General features: G+C 33.0%; 1 protein-coding gene across 2 annotated transcripts; it reads left to right on the forward strand.

Annotated features, from left to right (window-relative positions):
• Positions 1–206: 206 nt before the first annotated feature.
• On the forward strand, positions 207–7,338 carry LOC114396614 (E3 ubiquitin-protein ligase PRT1-like). 2 transcript variants are annotated; one of them, XM_028358688.1, is made up of 8 exons: positions 207–428; positions 976–1,004; positions 1,082–1,261; positions 4,989–5,069; positions 5,151–5,345; positions 5,464–5,667; positions 6,080–6,174; positions 6,609–7,338. In XM_028358688.1, the coding sequence occupies exons 1-8, from the start codon at positions 343–345 to the stop codon at positions 6,921–6,923; spliced, it is 1,185 nt and encodes a 394-aa protein (XP_028214489.1). In that variant the 5' UTR covers positions 207–342; the 3' UTR covers positions 6,924–7,338. The 2 variants fall into 2 exon arrangements, with proteins under 2 accessions (XP_028214489.1, XP_028214488.1); XM_028358687.1 differs by having other exon boundaries at positions 208–428; positions 4,989–5,345.
• The last annotated feature ends 13,629 nt before the right edge of the window (positions 7,339–20,967 follow it).

A 20,967-nucleotide genomic window follows, 5' to 3' on the forward strand; every position in this document is an offset into this window, starting at 1 on the left:
ATTTGGACTTCAAACCTCCCTTTAATATTGATATTATCTAGTTTTTGTTCATAAATAACCGCTTCAAAATTCGGGTAGAATAAGTAATAATTGGTAAAAGAAAATATATGGACTAATTCAACATTTTATTTTTTTAATATACTAGTAAGTAATTAAACCTATATCGTTTGGTGACGTAATTAATTAAATATATATTGTACAACAAACAGCTTCCTTCCTTCCTTCCTATCTTGATTCTCCCCTGTTGCACCACCGCTTTCTTTCTCTCTCGCCCTCTCTCTGCGTTGTTGGAGAACATTCAGAAAAAAAAAGGAGAGTGAGCCGAAAAAAACAATTCAGAAAATGGAGAACAACGCATTCAGAGATCGAATCTTGGAGGACAATGAACACGAAGAAATCCCTGATTCCTTTGTTTGCTGCGTTTGTCTGTGAGTCTCCTCTTTCAGTTGCATATATATTTGAATGTGAAATACTCTGCTATGTTAGTCATCAAGCCTCAATTTTGTGCCTTAATTCTTATTCGTATTTCAAAAGGGGCACCAGGGATGCCTTTATTTTTATTTTATTTTTTTTGTAAAAAGAAATGTATCCATGAATTAAGCAAGTTGATTGGAAAATTCCAAGGTTGTTTTTTTCTTCTCGATCTGAAGTTGGTATAGATTTGCTTTATATCCGAAATTACAATTGAATTCCAAATTCTTTGAACGTGATGTACATGCTGAGAAAATAAATAAATCAGAGCAACGATTCCTCATTTTTTATTTGAAAAATGAAAATAAAAATTTGACTCTAAAACCCAAAAATCTTGCCTCTTGATGGATTATAGGTTACACATTCACGAGCTTTGAATTTTTTATTGTATTGTTTAAAGTTAAAAGCATTGGTTATTGTGTTATTTTTAGTTGGTGTATGAGCTCCCATATTTTTGTTTTTCAATTTGTATGTACTGATTTTGACTTGACTCTCATTATGCAGGGATCTATTATACAAGCCCATTGTGCTATGTAAGGCAGCATTATTTTCTAGAAATACATATGAATATGTTATTAGTGTGACAGTCCATTTTTCTCTCTATTTGCAGCTTGTGGTCACATATGCTGTTTCTGGTGTGTCTATAATTCAATGAATTGTCTGCGGGAGTCTCAATGTCCAGTATGTAGGAATCAATATTATCACTTCCCAACAGTCTGCCAATTGCTTCACTTTTTACTTCTCAAGATCTATACCGCTGCTTACAAGAGAAGGGAAAACCAAACTCTTGGTATATCTCTTTTTCTAATGACTTATGCATGAACATATTGAATATACATGTGCAATGTTCTCAATGATTTATTTGCAATGCATTGAATACCAACGGTGTTTCTAAAATTACAATGATTATCTGTTAATGGTGATCCGTTCAAGTTGTATGCTCAATGCATTGCAACATGATTGAGTATGATTGGCAACTTCTGTCAGGCCCATTCTTTTTTCCCAAGTGACGCGGACTCAATTTAGGATCCCTTGTTTCATTTTACATATCCCAATGCTAAGATGGGTGGATGGATGGATGATTATGAGAAAAATGTTGGGGTAGCATCTATTAAGGAGCAGATTATGGAAACTCACTTAAGGTTGTTTGGTTATGAATTTATGTGAGAAGAAGATCAATATGTATTCTAGTGAGAATAGTGGATCAAAGGGAAGATAGTTCAATTATAAAAGTTAGAGGAAGACCCAACAAAAGATTAAGAGACACCATTATAAAAGACCTTGCTCTAAATACTGAAAATTTTCCTTTTAGTAGATCCCAATGGTGTCATATCGTCAATTAATTAGTGCAGTTAGCCAACCTCACTTCATGGCATAAGGTTTGGGTTTTTTTGTGCATGTCGGATGTGAGATTCAATTAGGCTAGGCACCACACCTCCATTCAAAGTTTTTATTGCTATGTCCTTGAATTCACATATGACTGGACCACCTAATGGAACAGATACCAAATCATTTCTGGTTGGTTCTGCATCTAAACAGAAGATGCATTACTTCTAATTGGTGACTTGAGTTTGTTGTATGACTATTGTTGCACAATTCTGAGACTCTTAGATGCATACAACTTTGAACCTTGCAAGAAAATACATCTGAAGTAAAAAGTTGTTAACTGTACCCATTGAGATAGTCTAATTATACTTTCAATCTGAAGCTTAATAAGCCATAAAGGTAGCCACAAACCCTTAACTTCCAAATAACTTTAGTTTATAATATTATTATACCTTCCTCCTCTAGGTGGTCGTTTCTTTTCTTGTGATAGAGGGCTTTCTTCTTATCAATGCCCAGGTAACATAGTAAAAGAATTTTTGTTATCAAGAAATAAATGTTCTAATTCTAGCTGTCTAGAGTAGCTGTTTTCTCCTTTTTCTTATCATGTCAGTTTAGGTTTTCTTCTTCGCTTGTGATTTGTGGCCCATAAGTTGGCTTTAACTTGTGAGAGAAGTTTGATCCATTTTACCTCATTTTCTTCTCCTATAGGGTACTTATTGATAATTTTATCCAAAATAGGCTTTTCATGGATAAATTTTTGCCGCTGTGTTTTGAATTTTATATTCTCATGTTATATGGGTAACAACAACAACAACGCCTTATCCCACTAGGTGGGGTCGGCTACATGGATCAACTTCCGCCATAATGTTCTATCAAGTACCATACTTCTATCCAAATCATTAAGTTCGAGATCCTTTTTGATAACCTCTCTTATAGTCTTTTTGGGTCTTCCTCTGCCTCGAATTGTTTGTCTTCTCTCCATCTGGTCTACTCTCCTCACTACAGAGTCTACCGGTCTTCTCTCTACGTGCCCAAACCACCTAAGTCTATTTTCCACCATCTTCTCTACAATAGGCGCTACTCCAACCCTCTCTCTAATAGCTTCGTTTCTAATTTTATCCTGTCGAGTCTTACCACACATCCACCGCAACATCCTCATCTCCGCTACACCTACTTTATTCTCATGTTGGCTCTTGACCGCCCAACATTCTGTTCCGTACAAAATCGCCGGTCTTACCGCAGTCCGATAAAACTTTCCCTTTAGCTTGATCGGTACCTTTGCATCACATAACACCCCCGATGCTTTTCTCCATTTCATCCATCCTGCTTGAATGCGATGATTCACATCCCCTTCAATTTCTCCATCATCCTGTATTACAGACCCAAGATATTTAAACCGTGTGACTTGAGGGATAATATGGTCTCCTATTTTCACCTCTGAGTTATAAACCCTCCTTCTTTTGTTGAACTTACATTCCATATACTTCGATTTGCTTCTGCTTAGGCGAAAACCATGTGTTTCTAGAGCTTGTCTCCAAGTTTCCAACCTCTCATTCAACTCCTCTCTCGACTCTCCAAGGAGGACTATGTCATCTGCAAAAAGCATGCATCTCGGCGCTATCTCTTGGATTTGTTCCGTGAGAACATCCAGAATTAAGGTAAAAAGGTAGGGGCTAAGGGTTGACCCTTGATGCAAACCAATTGTGATGGGAAAATCGTCTGACTCTCCACCCTGTGTCCTAACACTAGTCGATACCCTATCATACATATCTTGGATAGCTCGAATATATGCAACCCTAACCCCTTTCTTCTCTAGAGCTTTCCACAAAATCTCTCTAGGCACTCTATCATACGCTTTCTCCAAGTCAATAAAAATCAAGTGCAAGTCTTGTTGGTCCATGCGATATTGCTCCATCACCCGCCGTAATAAATAGATCGCTTCCATGGTCGACCTTCCCGGCATGAAACCAAATTGATTCTCAGTAACTTGAGTCTCCTTTCTTAATCTCCGTTCGATCACTCTTTCCCATAATTTCATGGTATGACTCATGAGCTTGATTCCCCTATAATTAGCACAATTTTGTATATCCCCCTTGTTCTTATAGATTGGCACTAACGTGCTTCTCCTCCATTCCTCCGACATGCGTTTTGACCTCATAATTTCATTAAAGAGTTTGGTGAGCCACTCAAGACCTCTATCTCCAAGAGTTTTCCACACTTCAATAGGTATGTTGTCTGGCCCCACCGCCTTACCGTTACTCATTCTTTTCAACGCTTCCTTTACTTCCTGTTTCTGAATCCGACGATAGTACTTATAGTTCCGGTCCTCTTCTCTTGTGTCTAGACTGCTAGAGTCATATCCATATCCATCATTAAATAAGTTGTGGAAATACGCCTTCCACCTTTCCTTGATATCTTTTTCATGCACTAAGACTTTGCCTTCTTCATCCTTAACACACTTTACTTGATCCAAATCTCTAGTCTTCCTCTCTCTACCCTTAGCAAGCCTATATATAGATCTTTCTCCGTCCCTGGTTCCTAGAGCTTGGTATAGTCCGTCAAAAGCTTGGGCTCTTGCCTCACTCACCGCCTTTTTGGTTTCATTTCTAGCTATCTTATACTTATCCCAAGTTTCAGAATTTCTACACCTAGACCACTCCTTGAAACACTCTTTTTTTACTCTAACTTTGCTCTGAACACTTTCATTCCACCACCACGATTCTTTACCCCTAGGTCCAAAACCTCTAGATTCACCCAACGTCTCTTTAGCCACTTTAATAATCTCTTGGGACATCTTGTTCCACATATCATTTGCACTTCCTTGTGATTGTCCACACCATCCCTCCCATATCTTTTGTTGGAAGATTCCTTGTTTCTCATCCTTCAAGTGCCACCATTTGATCCTTGGTGCTACCATAGGACTTCTTCTCTTTGCCCTATCTCTAATTCTTACATCCATGACCAAAACTCTATGTTATATGGGTATCCAAAACTTTATCAAATGGTTTTGTTTTATCTTTTTTATTGTATTCTGATGCCTGTTATTCCTTTTATACTTCTTGATAATGCAGTTTTCTCCTTTCTTCTTTGATGCCACTTTCTAGTAAATTTGTATTTAGCATAGAAGTAATCCTTTTGTCTACTTTGTTGGGCCAATTTTGACAATTATTCTTATTCACATCTTGTTTCAGAGGAAGAAAAGCAATCAGGATTCTACTCCCCTCAATTTGATCCTGATACATGTGAATCACAAGCTAAATTTGGTCATTCTGGTATCCCTAGTTCCTCCTCTAATTTGAATTTAACGTCCAACTCATGCAATGTGGGAACTTCTGAATGTCTGGAGCAATCAGGGTCAGCTGCCAATGAAGGAGATGATGGCACCATCTATTATGATGGAGAGTCTGATATTATTGGAACTCCTGCTAAAGGAAAAAAAATGCCTCAGGAAGAGCTTTCTGTACAAAGGAAATTATCAGTTGCAGATGTGACTTGTACGATGTGCAAGCAACTGCTCTTTCATCCTGTAGTTCTTAATTGTGGTCATGGTACTCAATGCATTTAAGTTTTCTTTCAGTTATAACTGTTCGGTATTGTTAATAATAGAAGTTATAGAACACTGAAATGATATATTGATTTTGTTATACTTTTCCTCATTACCTACAGTGTACTGTCAAACTTGTGTCATCAACATAGATGACGAGATGCTCAGATGTAAAGTTTGTCAAAGTCCACATCCTAGAGGATTACCAAAAGTGTGTTTGGAGTTGGATCACTTTTTGGAGGAACAATTTCCTGAAGAATATGGACAGCGGAGAGATGCCATTGAACTAAAGCAAATCAAAGTCAAACCCGACACCCCTTCTTCTTGTATGCATATTTGCCTACATCTTTTTTACATGACTGATATCTTGGAGCGTATAATTTGGGTGAAAATATTGCAATATGTGTGTATATCCTTCACCTTTCCCTTAAGAATGTGTTAGAATATTTTATATGGTTTGGCCTGTTCAAGTATTGAGAGTAAAGCGTAACCCCCTATTTATGCTAAATATTTGACTCCTAATTTTAGTTAAATAAGCAAACCAAGTATGGAATATATTAAAATATGGATTTTGGAAATTACTCCTTTGATATCATCTACATTACTCTAAAATACAATAGAAAGATATTATATGATATTTCTAGATTTCCCAAGTGGTTGATTTATCATTATACAATTTGGTGTTTCTTGGATTATTTTTGTTCACGTTTTTGTTACTATGTATTGGTTGTCTTTCAGGTTCATTGGATAATGGTAAAAGAGTAGAAAATATAGATTGGTGGTCTGATCCTGACCCAAAAGTTCACATTGGAGTTGGTTGCGATTTTTGCGGGGTAAAAGCTCTAGTCCATCATATCTGGCATCTTTTTGTTTTCTATTCCCTTTTGTTATCATTACTCTATTAATATTCTTTTTTTGTTCTATAGTAGGACATGCTCTCCAAATTTCTCTATTTCATTGACCTAGATAGGTGGCGGCCACTTTATGTGGTTGCTTGTCTTTTGTTAACTAATGGGTATTGACATTTCAGGTCTCACATGTTTGCAAAGGGAGTTAGAAATTCCCTGTTCTAGTTACTAACTTGCTTATTTGCATTTTTGCAGCACACTGCCAACTTACAATACTTAAACGCATTTTCATATGGTCCGAGATGATCACCTACACTAAATTAATGATTGCTTTCACAGATATTTATGTCATAACTAATTTCATTACTATTATTCTTCTAGTTCTCTGCAGTGTGCTAATGTGTGACTTCTCTGTACAGATGTTTCCAATAATTGGAGATAGATATAGATGCATTGACTGTAAGGAGAAGATGGGCTTTGATCTTTGTGGTGATTGCTACGCAAGCCGCTCGAAGCTTCCCGGTCGATTTAATCAACAACACACCTCAGAGCATAAGTTCAAGCTTGTACCACCGAACATTATTCATAACATGATGTTGAGGCTGGCCACAGCACAGTTAGGAGAAGGTTCTATTGACCTGGAGTCTATAGCAAACATAGAAGTTACTTCAGATGGTGCCGCTTTGTTTGATGATGGAGAAGATAACCACAATGATTCTGAAGCCACCAATTGAAAAAATGAGCTTAACAAAAAAAGTCCATGATCTAATAATTGATGTTTTTGGTGGGGGGGTTAAGTGGATAACTCCTAATTGTGGGAGGAGCAAATAATGCAATGTTTCAAGGAAGTTTGCTAGTCAATTGGTTGAGGAATTCTCAATTCTACGTGGTCTATGTGATTTTCTATTGCATGCCAACTTGACAGTGTATTTATGTCTTAACTGAATTTGTTTCCAGCTTGTGGCTATTTTATGTTATTGCATTAGGTGCACAAGCAATTCTGTTACGCCTTGATGGTAAGAATCTTGTACTTAACCTGGTTATTTGAACATATTCGGGAATGTACATATTCTAGGAGTTTGTCTGAGATCTACGATAATGTGTTTGTTGCAATAATATTAATAATAATAGGCACATCATTGTGAATAATATATACCCCGGAGCAGCTTGTGTTATCATCCATAATTATATATAAGCTGTCCAGAAATTAGACACATGCTATTGTTAGCATTTTATATCAACTTTTTCACCCTACACCTTTTCTCTATGCATTGTAAATAATTTTGGGTTTTTTTAACTGCCGTGCAAAGCACGGCTAAGTGTTTCTAGTATGTTTTAATAATGATAGGATGTGTACTATGAGAGCGTTTAAAATATTTTTTACGGGGTTATTTGAGTTTCTTATCATGTACATTTAAAATTAGGTTTAATTAAACTTTTCACTTTTTTTTTTTAATTTTATTTTGTAACAAATTAATTTGGTGTATTTTACAACTTATTTTTAAAAAACTTGCTAATTTTGTCTTCTGCCGTTTCATTGTTAATTGAGTTGATGTGATATGTAGAAATAATTGTATTTTTTTGTCTAATATTTTATGGGTTTTATCTCTAATTTTTTTGGCAAATTTTATTAGTAACTTTTTTTTGGAGAATTTTATCCTCTCTAACTTTTGCCATGTCAACATGTTAGGCCAATTTTATGTCAATCAATTAATGGACAAATGTGAAAAGGTAAAATTCTTAAGTTTGTTTTCTAGTTTAAATAACCTTTTATAACTTCAATAATGTGTTGGTTCAAATGATAGAGTATAGAGCTTCGCAATTGGGGCTAGAGGTTTCACTGATAATATATAACTAAATGTTTGAAGTTAAAAGCCTAAAATCATAAATGATATTAATGAATTTTTATTTGTGACTCGAAACAATAGTTACCATCTCCTCTTCTGGGAGATTTTGTATGTCTTCGTAATCAGTAAATTTTATTGAAAGACTATTTCTTCTGTTTATTATTATAGCCGATCCGGGAGTGGTTATAGCACTCCTAGAGGATTCAACATCAATATGTGTTTGCCATTGATTATTTTGATTTCTGGAGGAATCAAAGATTTCGGGTGGCAAAAATTGAATTCCATCAGATGATAAGACTGTCATTAAAGGATTTGTGTTTATCCTATATCTAGGGGATATTTGGTCACTTATTCTGCCTATGAAGGTAATATCTAAGTGTAAGTTATGTCCCATAAAGTTTCTTCCAAAACCTATTGTCTGGACTTCTAGGTTTATGTTTTGTATGAAATCACTAAGATTCATTGTGTAGTTAGGGGCAATATAAATTAGGGAGACTGTTTGGTTTAGGTCTATTTCTATCATTCCTATTATGGCTCAAGAATTATTATCTCTGAATCTTTGATCGAAGAGCACTACAAAAGCTTTTGCTCCTACCAAAGATCTTGTTAGAGACCTAACACCTATGGCAATTAACCCTAGGTGTACATATCTTCTATTTGTGCTAAGAAGTTGTCGTCCGGTTTGTTTTAAGATTAATATGATAATCTCATGTCTTCCGTCAGGAAGATGGAAGTCATCAATCCTTCTATATCTATATAGGCTAGTTCTATAAGAACTTAACCAGTTTAAGTTGTATAATTGTCTAGGATTGAGGGAGTCTATCCTAGAGTTTGATCCGATATCAATATTGGATTCTATGTCTACTATTTGCTCTAGTTGTATGGTTTGGAAGTTTGTTCTCCTATAAAATCTATCTAAGATTCCAGGATGATGGTTTATAGATTCAGTGACAGGATTGTGTCCTGAAATTGTTTGTGATGTTCCTGTAAATGGTATTGTCCTCATTTTCTTGGCTTTGCTAATACAAATTTATTTGAGGTTTGACAGGTGGTCTTTCCTAAAGATAATTTAGAAAACTGTGTTGTAATTTTATCGAGTTCGTTTGTAGAAAAACGAATTTGTTGGTCTTTAGATTTAAGAATATTCAAAATATCATTAACTTTATTTTCTAAAATTTGTACTTTGTTAAACAACAAGTTTTGTGTTTTTGTTAAACTTTCTAAAGTTTTAGATAAGTCTTCAAACAATTTTTTAGAAAATTTGTTAATAGGACTGTTAGAACATGTTAGTTCTTGATGTCTATCCAGAGCTAAATAATGGCTCTGATACCAATAAGGTACCGAGTCACTTGTATTATAAACAAGAAAAAGGTAAATACAATAGTACATAAGATAAAATAATCTGACTATATTTCCATCAAAATCAACAAAATTATAACTTTCGATAATATACAACAGATTATAGACGGACTAAATAAAACAAGCATAATAGGAGAAGACCTTACAAAATATTGGAAAAAAGATCATGTTATATACAAATTAGAAATTATAAACCCATATTAGATAATTAAAACTAAAGACATCCAGTATGGGAATTTCGAACAAGAGGAATGTAAAAACCACATAAAATCCCTCTTGGATCTAAAAGTTATAGTCCCATGCACTAGTCCTCATAGAAGCCCTACTTTTATCGTTAATAAACATTCAGAACAAAAAAGAGGAAAAACTAGAATGGTTTATAACTACAAAAGGCTTAATGATAACACCCACATAGACGGATATACTATTCCTTCTAAAGATGTGTTGATAAACAGGATACAAAAAGCCAAGTGGCTTTCAAAATTTGATTTAAAAATCAGGATTTCACCAAGTTAAGATGCATCCTGACTCAATAAAATGGACTGCCTTTTCCTGTTCAGAAGGATTATTCGAATGAAAAGTAATGTCTTTCAAATTGAAAAATGCACCACAAATTTTCCAAAGAAAAATGGATAAAATTTTTGGAAATTTCAAAGAATTTACTTGTACATCTATAGATGATGTACTTGTTTTTTTGAAAACTAAAGAAGAACATTATCTACATCTTAAACAAGTTCTTCATTCATTTGAGAAATTTGGTATAATTATCTCAAAATAAAAAATGGAAATTTGTAAGACTCATATTTCTTTCTTAGGAACAGAAATAGGAAACGGGAAAATAAGGCTTCAGTCCCATATCGCCCAAAAGATTCTTGGTTTCCCAGATAAAATGGAGGACATAAAAACCCTGAGAGCCTTTCTAGGGGCCTGCTTAACTATGCAAGAACTTTTATCAAAGACTTAGGGAAATACACAACTTCTCTTTACAATAAAATATCTTTAACTGGACAAAGAAAATTTAACACAGAGGATATAAAATTAGTTCAAAAAATTAAAGAAATGGTTAATAATTTGTCATATCTATCTCTACCATTAGATTATGACTATCTAGTCATAGAGTGTGATGGTTGTGAACAAGGATGGAGAGCCATCCTAAAGAAAAAGAAACATAACTATGAAAAATTTCATGATGAAGAAATTTGTAGGTATGCTTCAGGAAAATACCACACAAAACCACAAGTATACTCAACTTCTACAAATTACGAAGTAAATGCCATAATAAATGTCTTAGAAGGATTTAAACTCTTCTTGGTTAATAAAAGAGAAATTACCCTAAGAACTTATTGCGAAGCAATAGTGGCTTATGGTAGCCAACAAATACATACTGATAAAAAGCCTGACAAAAGATGGCTTTTATTCCAATAAAAAAAAATTGAACACATAAAAGGGGTCAAGAATGTTGCTGCTAATATTCTTTCTCGTTTTGCAGGGATACAACAAGATGAAGCCTTCTAAGGTTTCATATCAAAATATAAAACAAAAAATGAAATTTGGCAATCAAGAATTACCTGTACTTACAAATGAGTTTCACTACCATGGTAGAGAAGCCATCAACGACAAATTCAATTGCCTTATTGACAATATTTGGAATATTCCAAAACACACAAACAATAATGAGCAATTTGTTTGTTCAGTAAAAAAGGGCATAATGTGTGCCTTATACAATTTCTACATAGCAGATAACCAAAGAGTCCCCCTCCTTACAAAAGCCTCTCCTTCTGGGAAAGGTTATTCAACTTTTGTCCTATTATCAGGACCTCATAAAGGTGTTTACACCAATTTTAAAGACCTTTGCCTGGCAAAGGAGAGTATTCAAAGCCTAATTTACAAAGGATTCTATTCAAGGGAAGAAGCAGAAAAAGCCCTTAAATTAAATACCACAGATATCAACAAAATCAAGAAGGTCCTTGAGCCAGAAACCGCGATTATAGTCATAAATGCTGACAAAAAAAACCTGCCATAAAACCTATAAGGACTCAATCAGCCCAAATGTCCCCGGACCAATAAATAGCTTGAGTCTAGACAACTTCAAGAAAATACAAAAATTATTATTTAGGGTACTTAGCAACCAAACCTAGATTCTGGGTCTTTACATAGGTGTGCATGCTTATTTCAACCAAAAATTTGGATGCACCAACAAAACCCCATTTTGTGAAGACAAAATTAATTGTCCTTGCAAAATAAAGTTCCTTTTCAGAAAAGTCAGATTAGACCTAGACCAGTTCAAGTCCTTCGGATATGAGGACTTGGCAATTTCCACAAAAAGTCTTCTGAACTATGGATGTTTGGAATCAATCCTGATTCCTCCATCAGATAGATTTGAAGGGTTTAACCCTTCAATTAATGAAGCCATAAACCTAATACAGACAAAAATGATGGATTACATTTCCATCAAAATAATAACTTGTCCGAGCAATTTTTCTGCCATGTTATGAAACTCTTACCAAAGGATCATAGAGACTTTCCTTGCCTATTCAATGATGAATATGAGACTTGGAATGTACAAGGAAATATACAGTACCAATACAGCCTCATGAGGGCACAAATACAAAGATACCAATGGTTCTTCTCAGATTCAGACAAACGAGAATTTGACCTGATAAGAGAAATCCACGATACAAAACTCTTCTAGCCATCATACAATAGAAAGTTTTTCATTCCTTTCCCGGTTGATCACAACAACAAACTAGTTCAATTCTTCCAAAAGGAAAAGAAAGATAAAGAGATCTATGAAGCTAGTGGGTGTCATGGACAACAAACTCCTCCTTTTCCATTCACCGATCTCTCTATGGAAGACTCATCAGACATTTTCTACTCCGAAAACATCCAAGAAGAAGAAGAAAATGTTAGCATTACAAAGTCATCAAAGAGCTGACCAAAAGACAAAAGAATCCTGCCAAAATACAGTTGAGAAATTTAAGCAGGAATCTTTTACGTTCACTAAGACTCTGACACTGAGTCTATCCACAAATGTGCATTGTAAAATGGGTCTTGTGACAAAGTAAATGAATAGTAATTTTACTATTCTTGACTGAAGGGACCTTTTGTCATTTTCTTTCCATTTTCTCTATATAAAGAGCCTCAGATCTCAATTGTAAACATGCTAGACGGATACTAGAAAAACTAGTAAGAGAAATAGAAAGAAAAAGTTTGTAATAGTGTCTTAAGCAATAATATTCAGCTTCTTTTCAGATCTCCCCCCTTGATTTTTCTATCAATCTGTAAGTATGATATCCACCATGTCTAGCTAAATTCTTCGAAGGCACACTCAAGGGACCTTAGTTATCTTCATTTAGAAAATGCGAATATGATTTAGAACTCAGATGTTTACTTTACTTTTGAATTTTTTTTGTTTTTTTTTAAAACCTGGGATTTGTAAGTCTGCAAAGGTGTGCCCTTGATATCTGTTTTTGAAAAGCAATGGAAGTCCTTTATGGTTAGACTGGTGCTTGACGGAAAATAAGATCATCGTAAGACCCAAAGAGTGTGGGATGGTAAGGATCTTCAGTACTCGACTTAATATCAAAAAACCGATAAGGATCTTCTATGTTTTCCTAAAAAAAATGGTAACATTTTGGTAGGATTTTGGCAGAGCCTTATCCATATTGATATTGGGTCAAAACTTTAGTATAAAATAATTCTAAAGTGCTTATCGTGTTCATTGATATCGTGCTCATTGATATTAGGATTTTGCTCTCTAACTTTTGCCATGTCAACGTGTCAGGCCAACTTTATGTTAATCAATTAATGGACAAATGTGAAAAGGTAAAATTCTTAAGTTTGTTTATGTTAGTCAATTAATGGATAAACGTGGAAAGGTAAAATTTATAAATTTTTTAAAAGTTAGAGGTAAAATGTATTAAAATAATTTGTTTGGATAAAATTTGTTAAAGAATAAAAATAAAAACATAGTGATAAAAAGTATAATTATACCTTAAAAGTAAAGTGGCTCATGACTTTTTAATTTTTCTAAATTTATTTCAATAAGTTTTGCGATTAAATTTATCAACATAAAATTATAAAAATGATTTTTATTGAATAAAATACATATGATATGTTCTCATTTTAGAAGCTTTAATCTAAATGCTTATCAAAGTGTGTCTAGATTAGAGCCTGTAAATTTTATTTTTAATTAATTCAATTTTACAAATTATTTTTTGGTCAAAATTGAAGTAGTTAACTGGTAACATGATTTATGTTTAACTAATTTTATATCAAACATGATTTTCACCATAAATTTGATATAAGTGTTCTATGTGTTTCATTCTATGTCTTTGCAATCATGTGTGTTTGGTCATGCATTAAGGATGTGGTTTTTACGTCTTAACCATAGCAACTTTAACTTTTATATCATTTAGGTTATGTTTGTTTTACCCTTTTATTCCATGGGCATGTGTTCCAAAGCACTGTTTTATGAGAGACAACAATTTGTTTTGTCTCCTTGAACGTTTGTTTGCGGGATATTGAAAAGAAAAACAAACACACTCAATTATGGATAGATTATGTTTTTTGATCCAGAACTTTTTGCTATTTTTGGTTCTTAAATTTTTTGACAACCAGTCAACGAGAACTGTCTTAATATTTCATCCAATTGAGTCAACTCCAAAGCCATTCCCAAACCCGCACTGGCATTGCCTTCATAGTGGCGAAATTAGGTTTCGCCCAAACACAACACGAGCTCGAAGTTCAAACAAAGCGAATCCAAAACCTTAGAGAAGCCTTGGCGAAAACGGAAAAAGCAATTTACTTTGGAATCGACATCAATCACTCGGAGCTTCTCCTTTAGAGTACTTTAAGCGGCAAGCATCACGATTTCATGGCGGAACGTTGAAGCCCTGTGATTGCGGTGATAATTGCAAGGGTTTCAATGGAGACTCGAGCGACACGGTAACAAGATGATGTAGAAGAAGGGGAGAGAAGGGGGAGGGGGGGTAAGCACCCTAATGTTAGTGAAAATGAGTATTGAATCAGGTGGGACATGACATGAGTAGTAAAAATTGGGTTCGATTGTAGCGGTTAATTTTTCAGTCAGAATTGTAATATTTTTTAGAAGTTTATTTAGACCATAAAAAACAAACCGAAGGCAAAATTCCCTTTTTTGTAGTGGGGTAGTTCACAAAACGTGACAAACTAAAATCCAAATCTCCCTGCAAAACAATGTTTGGTCTAACCTTGTTTTGAATATGATTACTTTTAAAAGAGTATACTTGTGAGAGAAAAAACTATTGAAATAAGTCTTTTTTTTTACTCAAATGAAGTTGGTTAAATAAACTTTTAAACTAGTTTAATAAATTATAAATTAGCTTAAAAACTTACTAAAGTACTCATTTTAAAAGTGGGTTCATATGTATAAAATGCTAACATGTAAGTCTAAGATGGTGTCTGCACAAATTTTATAATACCATTGGTTATAATAATATTATAAATATAATAGCATGATGATTGCTTAAAAAAATATAATTGCATGATGATTTTTTTACATTAATATTTATTTTTAATTTTTTAATTACTTAATTAAGCCCCAAATTATTTACATAACTAATCTCCTTTATTGTTCACTGTGCTGAATTTGATTTGGCAGGACCCAATTTCACAGTTCACACTGTATTTTTTTTTATTATAAGAAAACCGTTGGGAATTCGGTCCCCCGACCAGAATTTGAATGTTTTTTATGTTTTTTTTAATTTTTAAATTAATATTAATTTTGTATTTAATTTTTAACATATATAAAATATATTTTTGTTTATTATTTGTACTAAATTTGTTATGGTGATGTGTAGTTTAAGTTGTATTTTTAGTGTGTTAATTGTTAAGTTTGAGTTAATTTAGTATTTTAAACATCCAAATTGGCTGTTGCAGGAGGTCCTTTGTTGTTTGATTTTGAGTGAGTGAATGAGTTTTTTAATTTGAACTTTATCTGAGTTTCATAGTTTGCATGTTACTGAATTCAATGGTACTAATTTTGCGTCTTGAATGTGTTAAAAAGGTTCAAAATCGTTTCTAAAAACTGAAAAAATCACTTTTGAATGGAAAAAGGTTGAACATGTGGGTAACTCATCACCCAATTTTCACCTTGATAGTTTGGTTTTTTTGCTTCCACTTTAATAGAGTTGCTTAGTTTGCATGTCAATGCATCCCAACGGTACCTATTTGGTGTCTTGAATAAGTGTTAAAATAGTTCAAAATTATTCCCGAAAACTGAAAAAAAAAACTTTTAAATATAATGGAAAAAAGTTGAACATGTCGGTAACTTACTATCCGATTTTCACCTCAATAATTTGGTTTTGTTGCTTTCACCTTAGTAGAGTTGCTTAATTTGCATTCCAATGAATCCAACGATACCAATTTCGTGTCTTAAAACATTGTAAAAATAGTTCAAAATCACGTCAATACTGAAAAATGATAATATCGTAAGTAAATCCAAAATTATATCTTGTTGTAATACCATACTCCTGCAAGATCCGAGCACCCGCTTAATCTTGCATTCAATGCAGACACAGAAGATAAGTCGTGATTGAAGTGTATGTACAACAATACTGTGCCCCTTGTCCAGCTGGGATTCATCTGAGCCACAAAAGCAAACTTAGAAAACAAAAAGAAAGTCCACTTATATGAATTGGTTGTCAGCAACTGAGGTATAGTATATATATTACTACGGTTCATATACGGATGCATGGCTTCACGTAAGTTGGCTAATATAGGTTCAAAGGGAAATTTTCAGCCATTACCAAATGTTATGGCAGATGCTAGTTAGACCTACTCCAACTATCAAATAAGAAGGAAGATATTTGGTAGAGTGAAAATAGAGAGGGAGATAAAGGAATAGAGTGAGAATATAAGAGATTACTAATTGTTTGGTAGAGTGAAATTATAAGAAAATATTCAAAAATTTTGGTTGAACTCAAAAAAAAAATATTCTATCCAAGTGAGCAAGGAATTGCACAGAAGTATGAATAAAACCTGCAACAACCATTATCCAGCCCATGATAATCGATTAAATTAAAGCATGAAGGAAGTTCCCCTTCCCCGTTTTCAAATTATAATATTATAATTAAAATAATATTACTATAAGGGTTAAATATGTTTTTATCTTTAATAAATATTTGATTTTTGTATTTGTGAGTCTCTGTTAAAAAATTAATTTTAATTTTGGCCTTTTACACTTTTTGTAGTCTCTGATAAATTAATGGGTTTTGTATGTTTTTGATAAATTATTTTATTTGTAATTAGTCGAGACTAAAACACAATTCATTAATTTATCAGAGAGTAAATACAAAATTATCTATTTTTTCAATGATTAAAACAAAATATCAAAAATAAAAAATAAAATAGTTATTTTATTAGGAACTTAGCACAAAATAAAAATTTATTAGTAGACAAACACAAAAGTTGAGTATTTATTAGAAATAAAATTATATTGGCAAGTCATTATAATTAATTTTTACTAGCTAAAAAACTTATTTATCAACTTGTTTGTTTGTTCGATCAATAATTTCTTTTAATAATTTCTAATGTTTCTCAAAGTGAATATTTTAGTTTCAAATTTTTTATATTTTATTCTATTTTTATCCTTAAAATCTTTTTTAAAATTTATTATAATCTTTTTTAAATAAAATATAATTTTATTGTTTTTTTTTTCATTCATTCCTCTTACACTTTTTATATTACACTACTTGTTTTAACCATTGTATTATTTATAATATTTAATTTATTTTTTCAACATTATGCTTCACAAAATTGATAATAATATGTTAGATTTATTTTGTTTTCTCATTTTTTGAATAATTTAATATTAGACTATTTATTTTAACTATTACGCTGATTAACACAATAAAAATATAATATCTACTTAGGTGTTTTTTTTAAGATATCGATGCAGTAAAAAAAGTATTTTTTTACTTTATTTTATAAATTATTAAAAATATTTTAAGATATATTATAAGATTAATAGTATAATACATATTATGAAAATTAATATGATAATTAAAAATAAAAATGTAATTGAAAATATTTTATCCATAAATAAAAATTACAAGAGTTTAAAATGAAAACTAAAATTATAACACCTCAAAAAATATTTTTAATCATAAAATAAAAATTGAAATTTATATTAAAATATCATATTAATGTTCATTTCTATTATTTTATATTTGTTAGCTACTTCAATCTATAGTTTTAATCACTTAAGATTTAATAAACTAGCTTAAAAAGCTTTTAGTTATTAGTTAACTTTTTAGTTTTTAACTAACTTTTTAACTTTGAGTTATTTTTAACTTGTTTTTATTGAACATAGTCTAATAATAAAATTAAATAGTAATAATGAGAATATATTTTTATACAATATTAGTATGGTTTAATATTGACTCTTAAGCTTATAAGAAAAAGGAAGAAATGTAATTTTGATTTCTGATATGAAATTTTGGTTTTAATTTAATATTGTAAGTTTAAAAGGTTTTATTTTGGTTTTCAAGATTTGTAGTCTTCATGTGTGTTGTTTATTGTTGTATTACTATGTGTTTGCAAATAGTTGTATTAAGTTTGTGATTTTCGTTGTTGCTAATTTCTTATTTTTATAATAAAAATAGTTGTGATATTTAAAAAATGTTTTGCATTAGGGAATCTTTTGCTTTACATCAAGATGATAGGAAATCCGATGCTTTCGTCAGTGCATCAGGGAATCCCTTGATTTGGGTCAGGGTGTTAAAGAATCCAATGTTTTACGTCAAGGCATTAGAAAATCCTTTGCTTTACGTTAATCTGATGCTTTATGTCAGGGTGTTAGCGAATCTAATGCTTTATGTTAGTGCATCAGGGAATCCTTTGTTTTGCGTCAGGTCATTAGGAAATCCAATGCTTTACGTCAAGGCTTTAGGGAATCCTTTGCTTTGCGTTAGGAAATTCGATGTTTTACGTTAGTGCATTTGGGAATCCTTTTCTTTGCGTCAAGGTGTCAGGGAATCCAATGCTTTAATTAACAATCTAAAACGAATGATTCATATGGTATATGAAAAATGAACGGTTCACATGACGTCTAAGATTTTTGCTATATATACAAGGTGTATTCACCTTCATTTACACATTCGCACAACACTTTCTTTCTCAATTAATTACTTCCAACTCTGCAAACACAATACACAACATGTCTTCCTCACCCATCCATTGATTAGTGCACTACAATGGTCAAATAATCAAATCAAATGAAGGGGATACATTTGAATTCCCCAACCCAGTGTTCTTTACGTCAAAGCGAGACATCACACTTGAAGCCTTTGAAAAGGAGAATTCACCAAAAGGTCATACTTCAACCACATGACCGAATCAGTGATATCTCATTAGAATACCCCCAACTAGTTGGATGCGGAATGCTCAAGTTTACGTCAGTAAAAGTTGTTGACGATGATGACGTTAAAGGTATGGTTGTTGTTATTCGCCAACATTAGATTCTTTCAACCATTGAATTGTATGCAAACATTGTGCTAAAAATGCTTTCCATCCCAATTCCTCAGCCAATACGTCATGAACCCCATTATTATTCATATCCCCAATCCAGTTATTCACATGTATTCGATGCAACCCCATCATATACTCATGTTGATTTCTACTAGCCGACATTAGATTTAACCCAATGACAAGAACATGAATGACAATCAACCACATCTTCTTTTACACAACTTCTTTCCACACCATTTTCCATAAATTTGTTAGCCTAACAATAATTTGTCTTACTGAGGATTAACCCCATGCATACTAAAGAACTCCTAAAGCAAAGCTTATCCCACCAACTCAACCAAATGAGCCTGAATTTGTAGAGTTTGGCTTACCTAACAAAGAACTTGGTCCCTTTAGTGATGATGAAGATAAAATTTTATGCAACCAACCCCATGAAGAACGTGATGAAGAGGCTGATCTTATACCTTCATCAACAACTGCACCAACATACTACATTGCAGCACACATGCATAATGTTGACTTTAAATCTAATTTCCAAGATTTTGAATACGGTCATACGTTGGATCGTGAAGATGTTCAACATTCGATGGGAACCCTCTTTGAAGGGATGTGCTTTGAAATCAAAGAAGAAGTTCAACATGTTTTGCAACAATATCATGTGAACAAATGAGTTAATTACAATACCAAATTGTCAAATTCAACAAAGCTAATTGTCAAATGTGATGACGATGGATGTGCTTGGACGTACAAAACAGCATACATCCTAGCAAGTAAGAAATGGGAAATTAGAAAGCTCCATGAACCCCATACATGCTCAAATCCTGCCATATCACAAGGTCATGTAAAATTATCTTATATGCTCATCAGTAAAAGTATCCGCATGTTGATCAACAACTATAGATCAACTTCAGTGCCAACCTTGATAGCACATGTCAAAAGCACTAAAGGATACACTATGATGTATAGGAAAACATGGTTGGCAAAGCAAAAAACCATTGAAAACATCTATGACAACTGAAAAAAATTGTACCACGATTTACCAAGATTGTTGCAAGCTATGTAGACATATCTTCTTGGTATGGTTGTAGAGAATGAAACACTACCAATGCCCACCAATCAAGGTCATATGGTAGAGGGTGTCGTAAAATTCCATTTTCTTTCAAAAGGTTTCAATATTGCAAGCCCGTTGTTCAGGTCGATGGAACTTAGTTGTCCCAAAAGTACAAAGGGACTTTCCTTGTGGCAGTTGCACAGGATGGGAACAAAAAAAAATCCTTCTAATAGGATTCATCATTGTCGAGGATGAAACAATGAAAACTTGGTTCTTCTTCCTCAATAGTTTGAAAAGGCATGTCACACCATAAAATGGTCTTTGCTTGATTTTAGACAAACACAAGTCAATCAAAAGTGTCTACTCAAGACGAGATAGTGGGTGAACACTAGAAAATTCTGGGCATGTATTATGCATTCGACACATTAAACAAAATTACATAAGGAAGTAAAAAATAATGACATAACAAACCTGATTATTAATATGGGTGAGTGCCAAACTTGTTTCTCTTCATAGTAAATATCACTTAATTTTGTATTATTCATAATATTGAAATTGTATGTTTTTAACTACTCAACATATGCAAGGGTGGAGTCTACTTTCAACTACTACTAAGAAAAATTGAGGGAGAAAGTAGATAGTGAACGAGCCATTAATTGGCTTAACCAAATTCCACAAGAATGGACTCTCACATGGGATGTAGGCCGACGATGGGGACACATGAACATCAATCTTGTTATGTCAATTAAATCAATACTCAAGAAAACAAGAAATTTTCCACTAAGTGTGTTGGTCGTCAAATCGACCTATCAAAGGTGTAATAACTTATTCAACCAAAGAGGGAGTGAAATCATAGCAATGACTAGATTTGGCCATGTTTATACAAAAATATTGAACAAGGCTATGGAAGATGCACAAAGAAAGACCAACACTCACCATGTTCTTGAATTTGATTGATGCGATACATGATTTTTAGTGCAAGAGACAATTAACCTAAGAGAGGTCTAATCA

Source organism: Glycine soja, chromosome 18 (genome assembly GCF_004193775.1).
Source record: "Glycine soja cultivar W05 chromosome 18, ASM419377v2, whole genome shotgun sequence".
NCBI lineage: Eukaryota > Viridiplantae > Streptophyta > Magnoliopsida > Fabales > Fabaceae > Glycine > Glycine soja.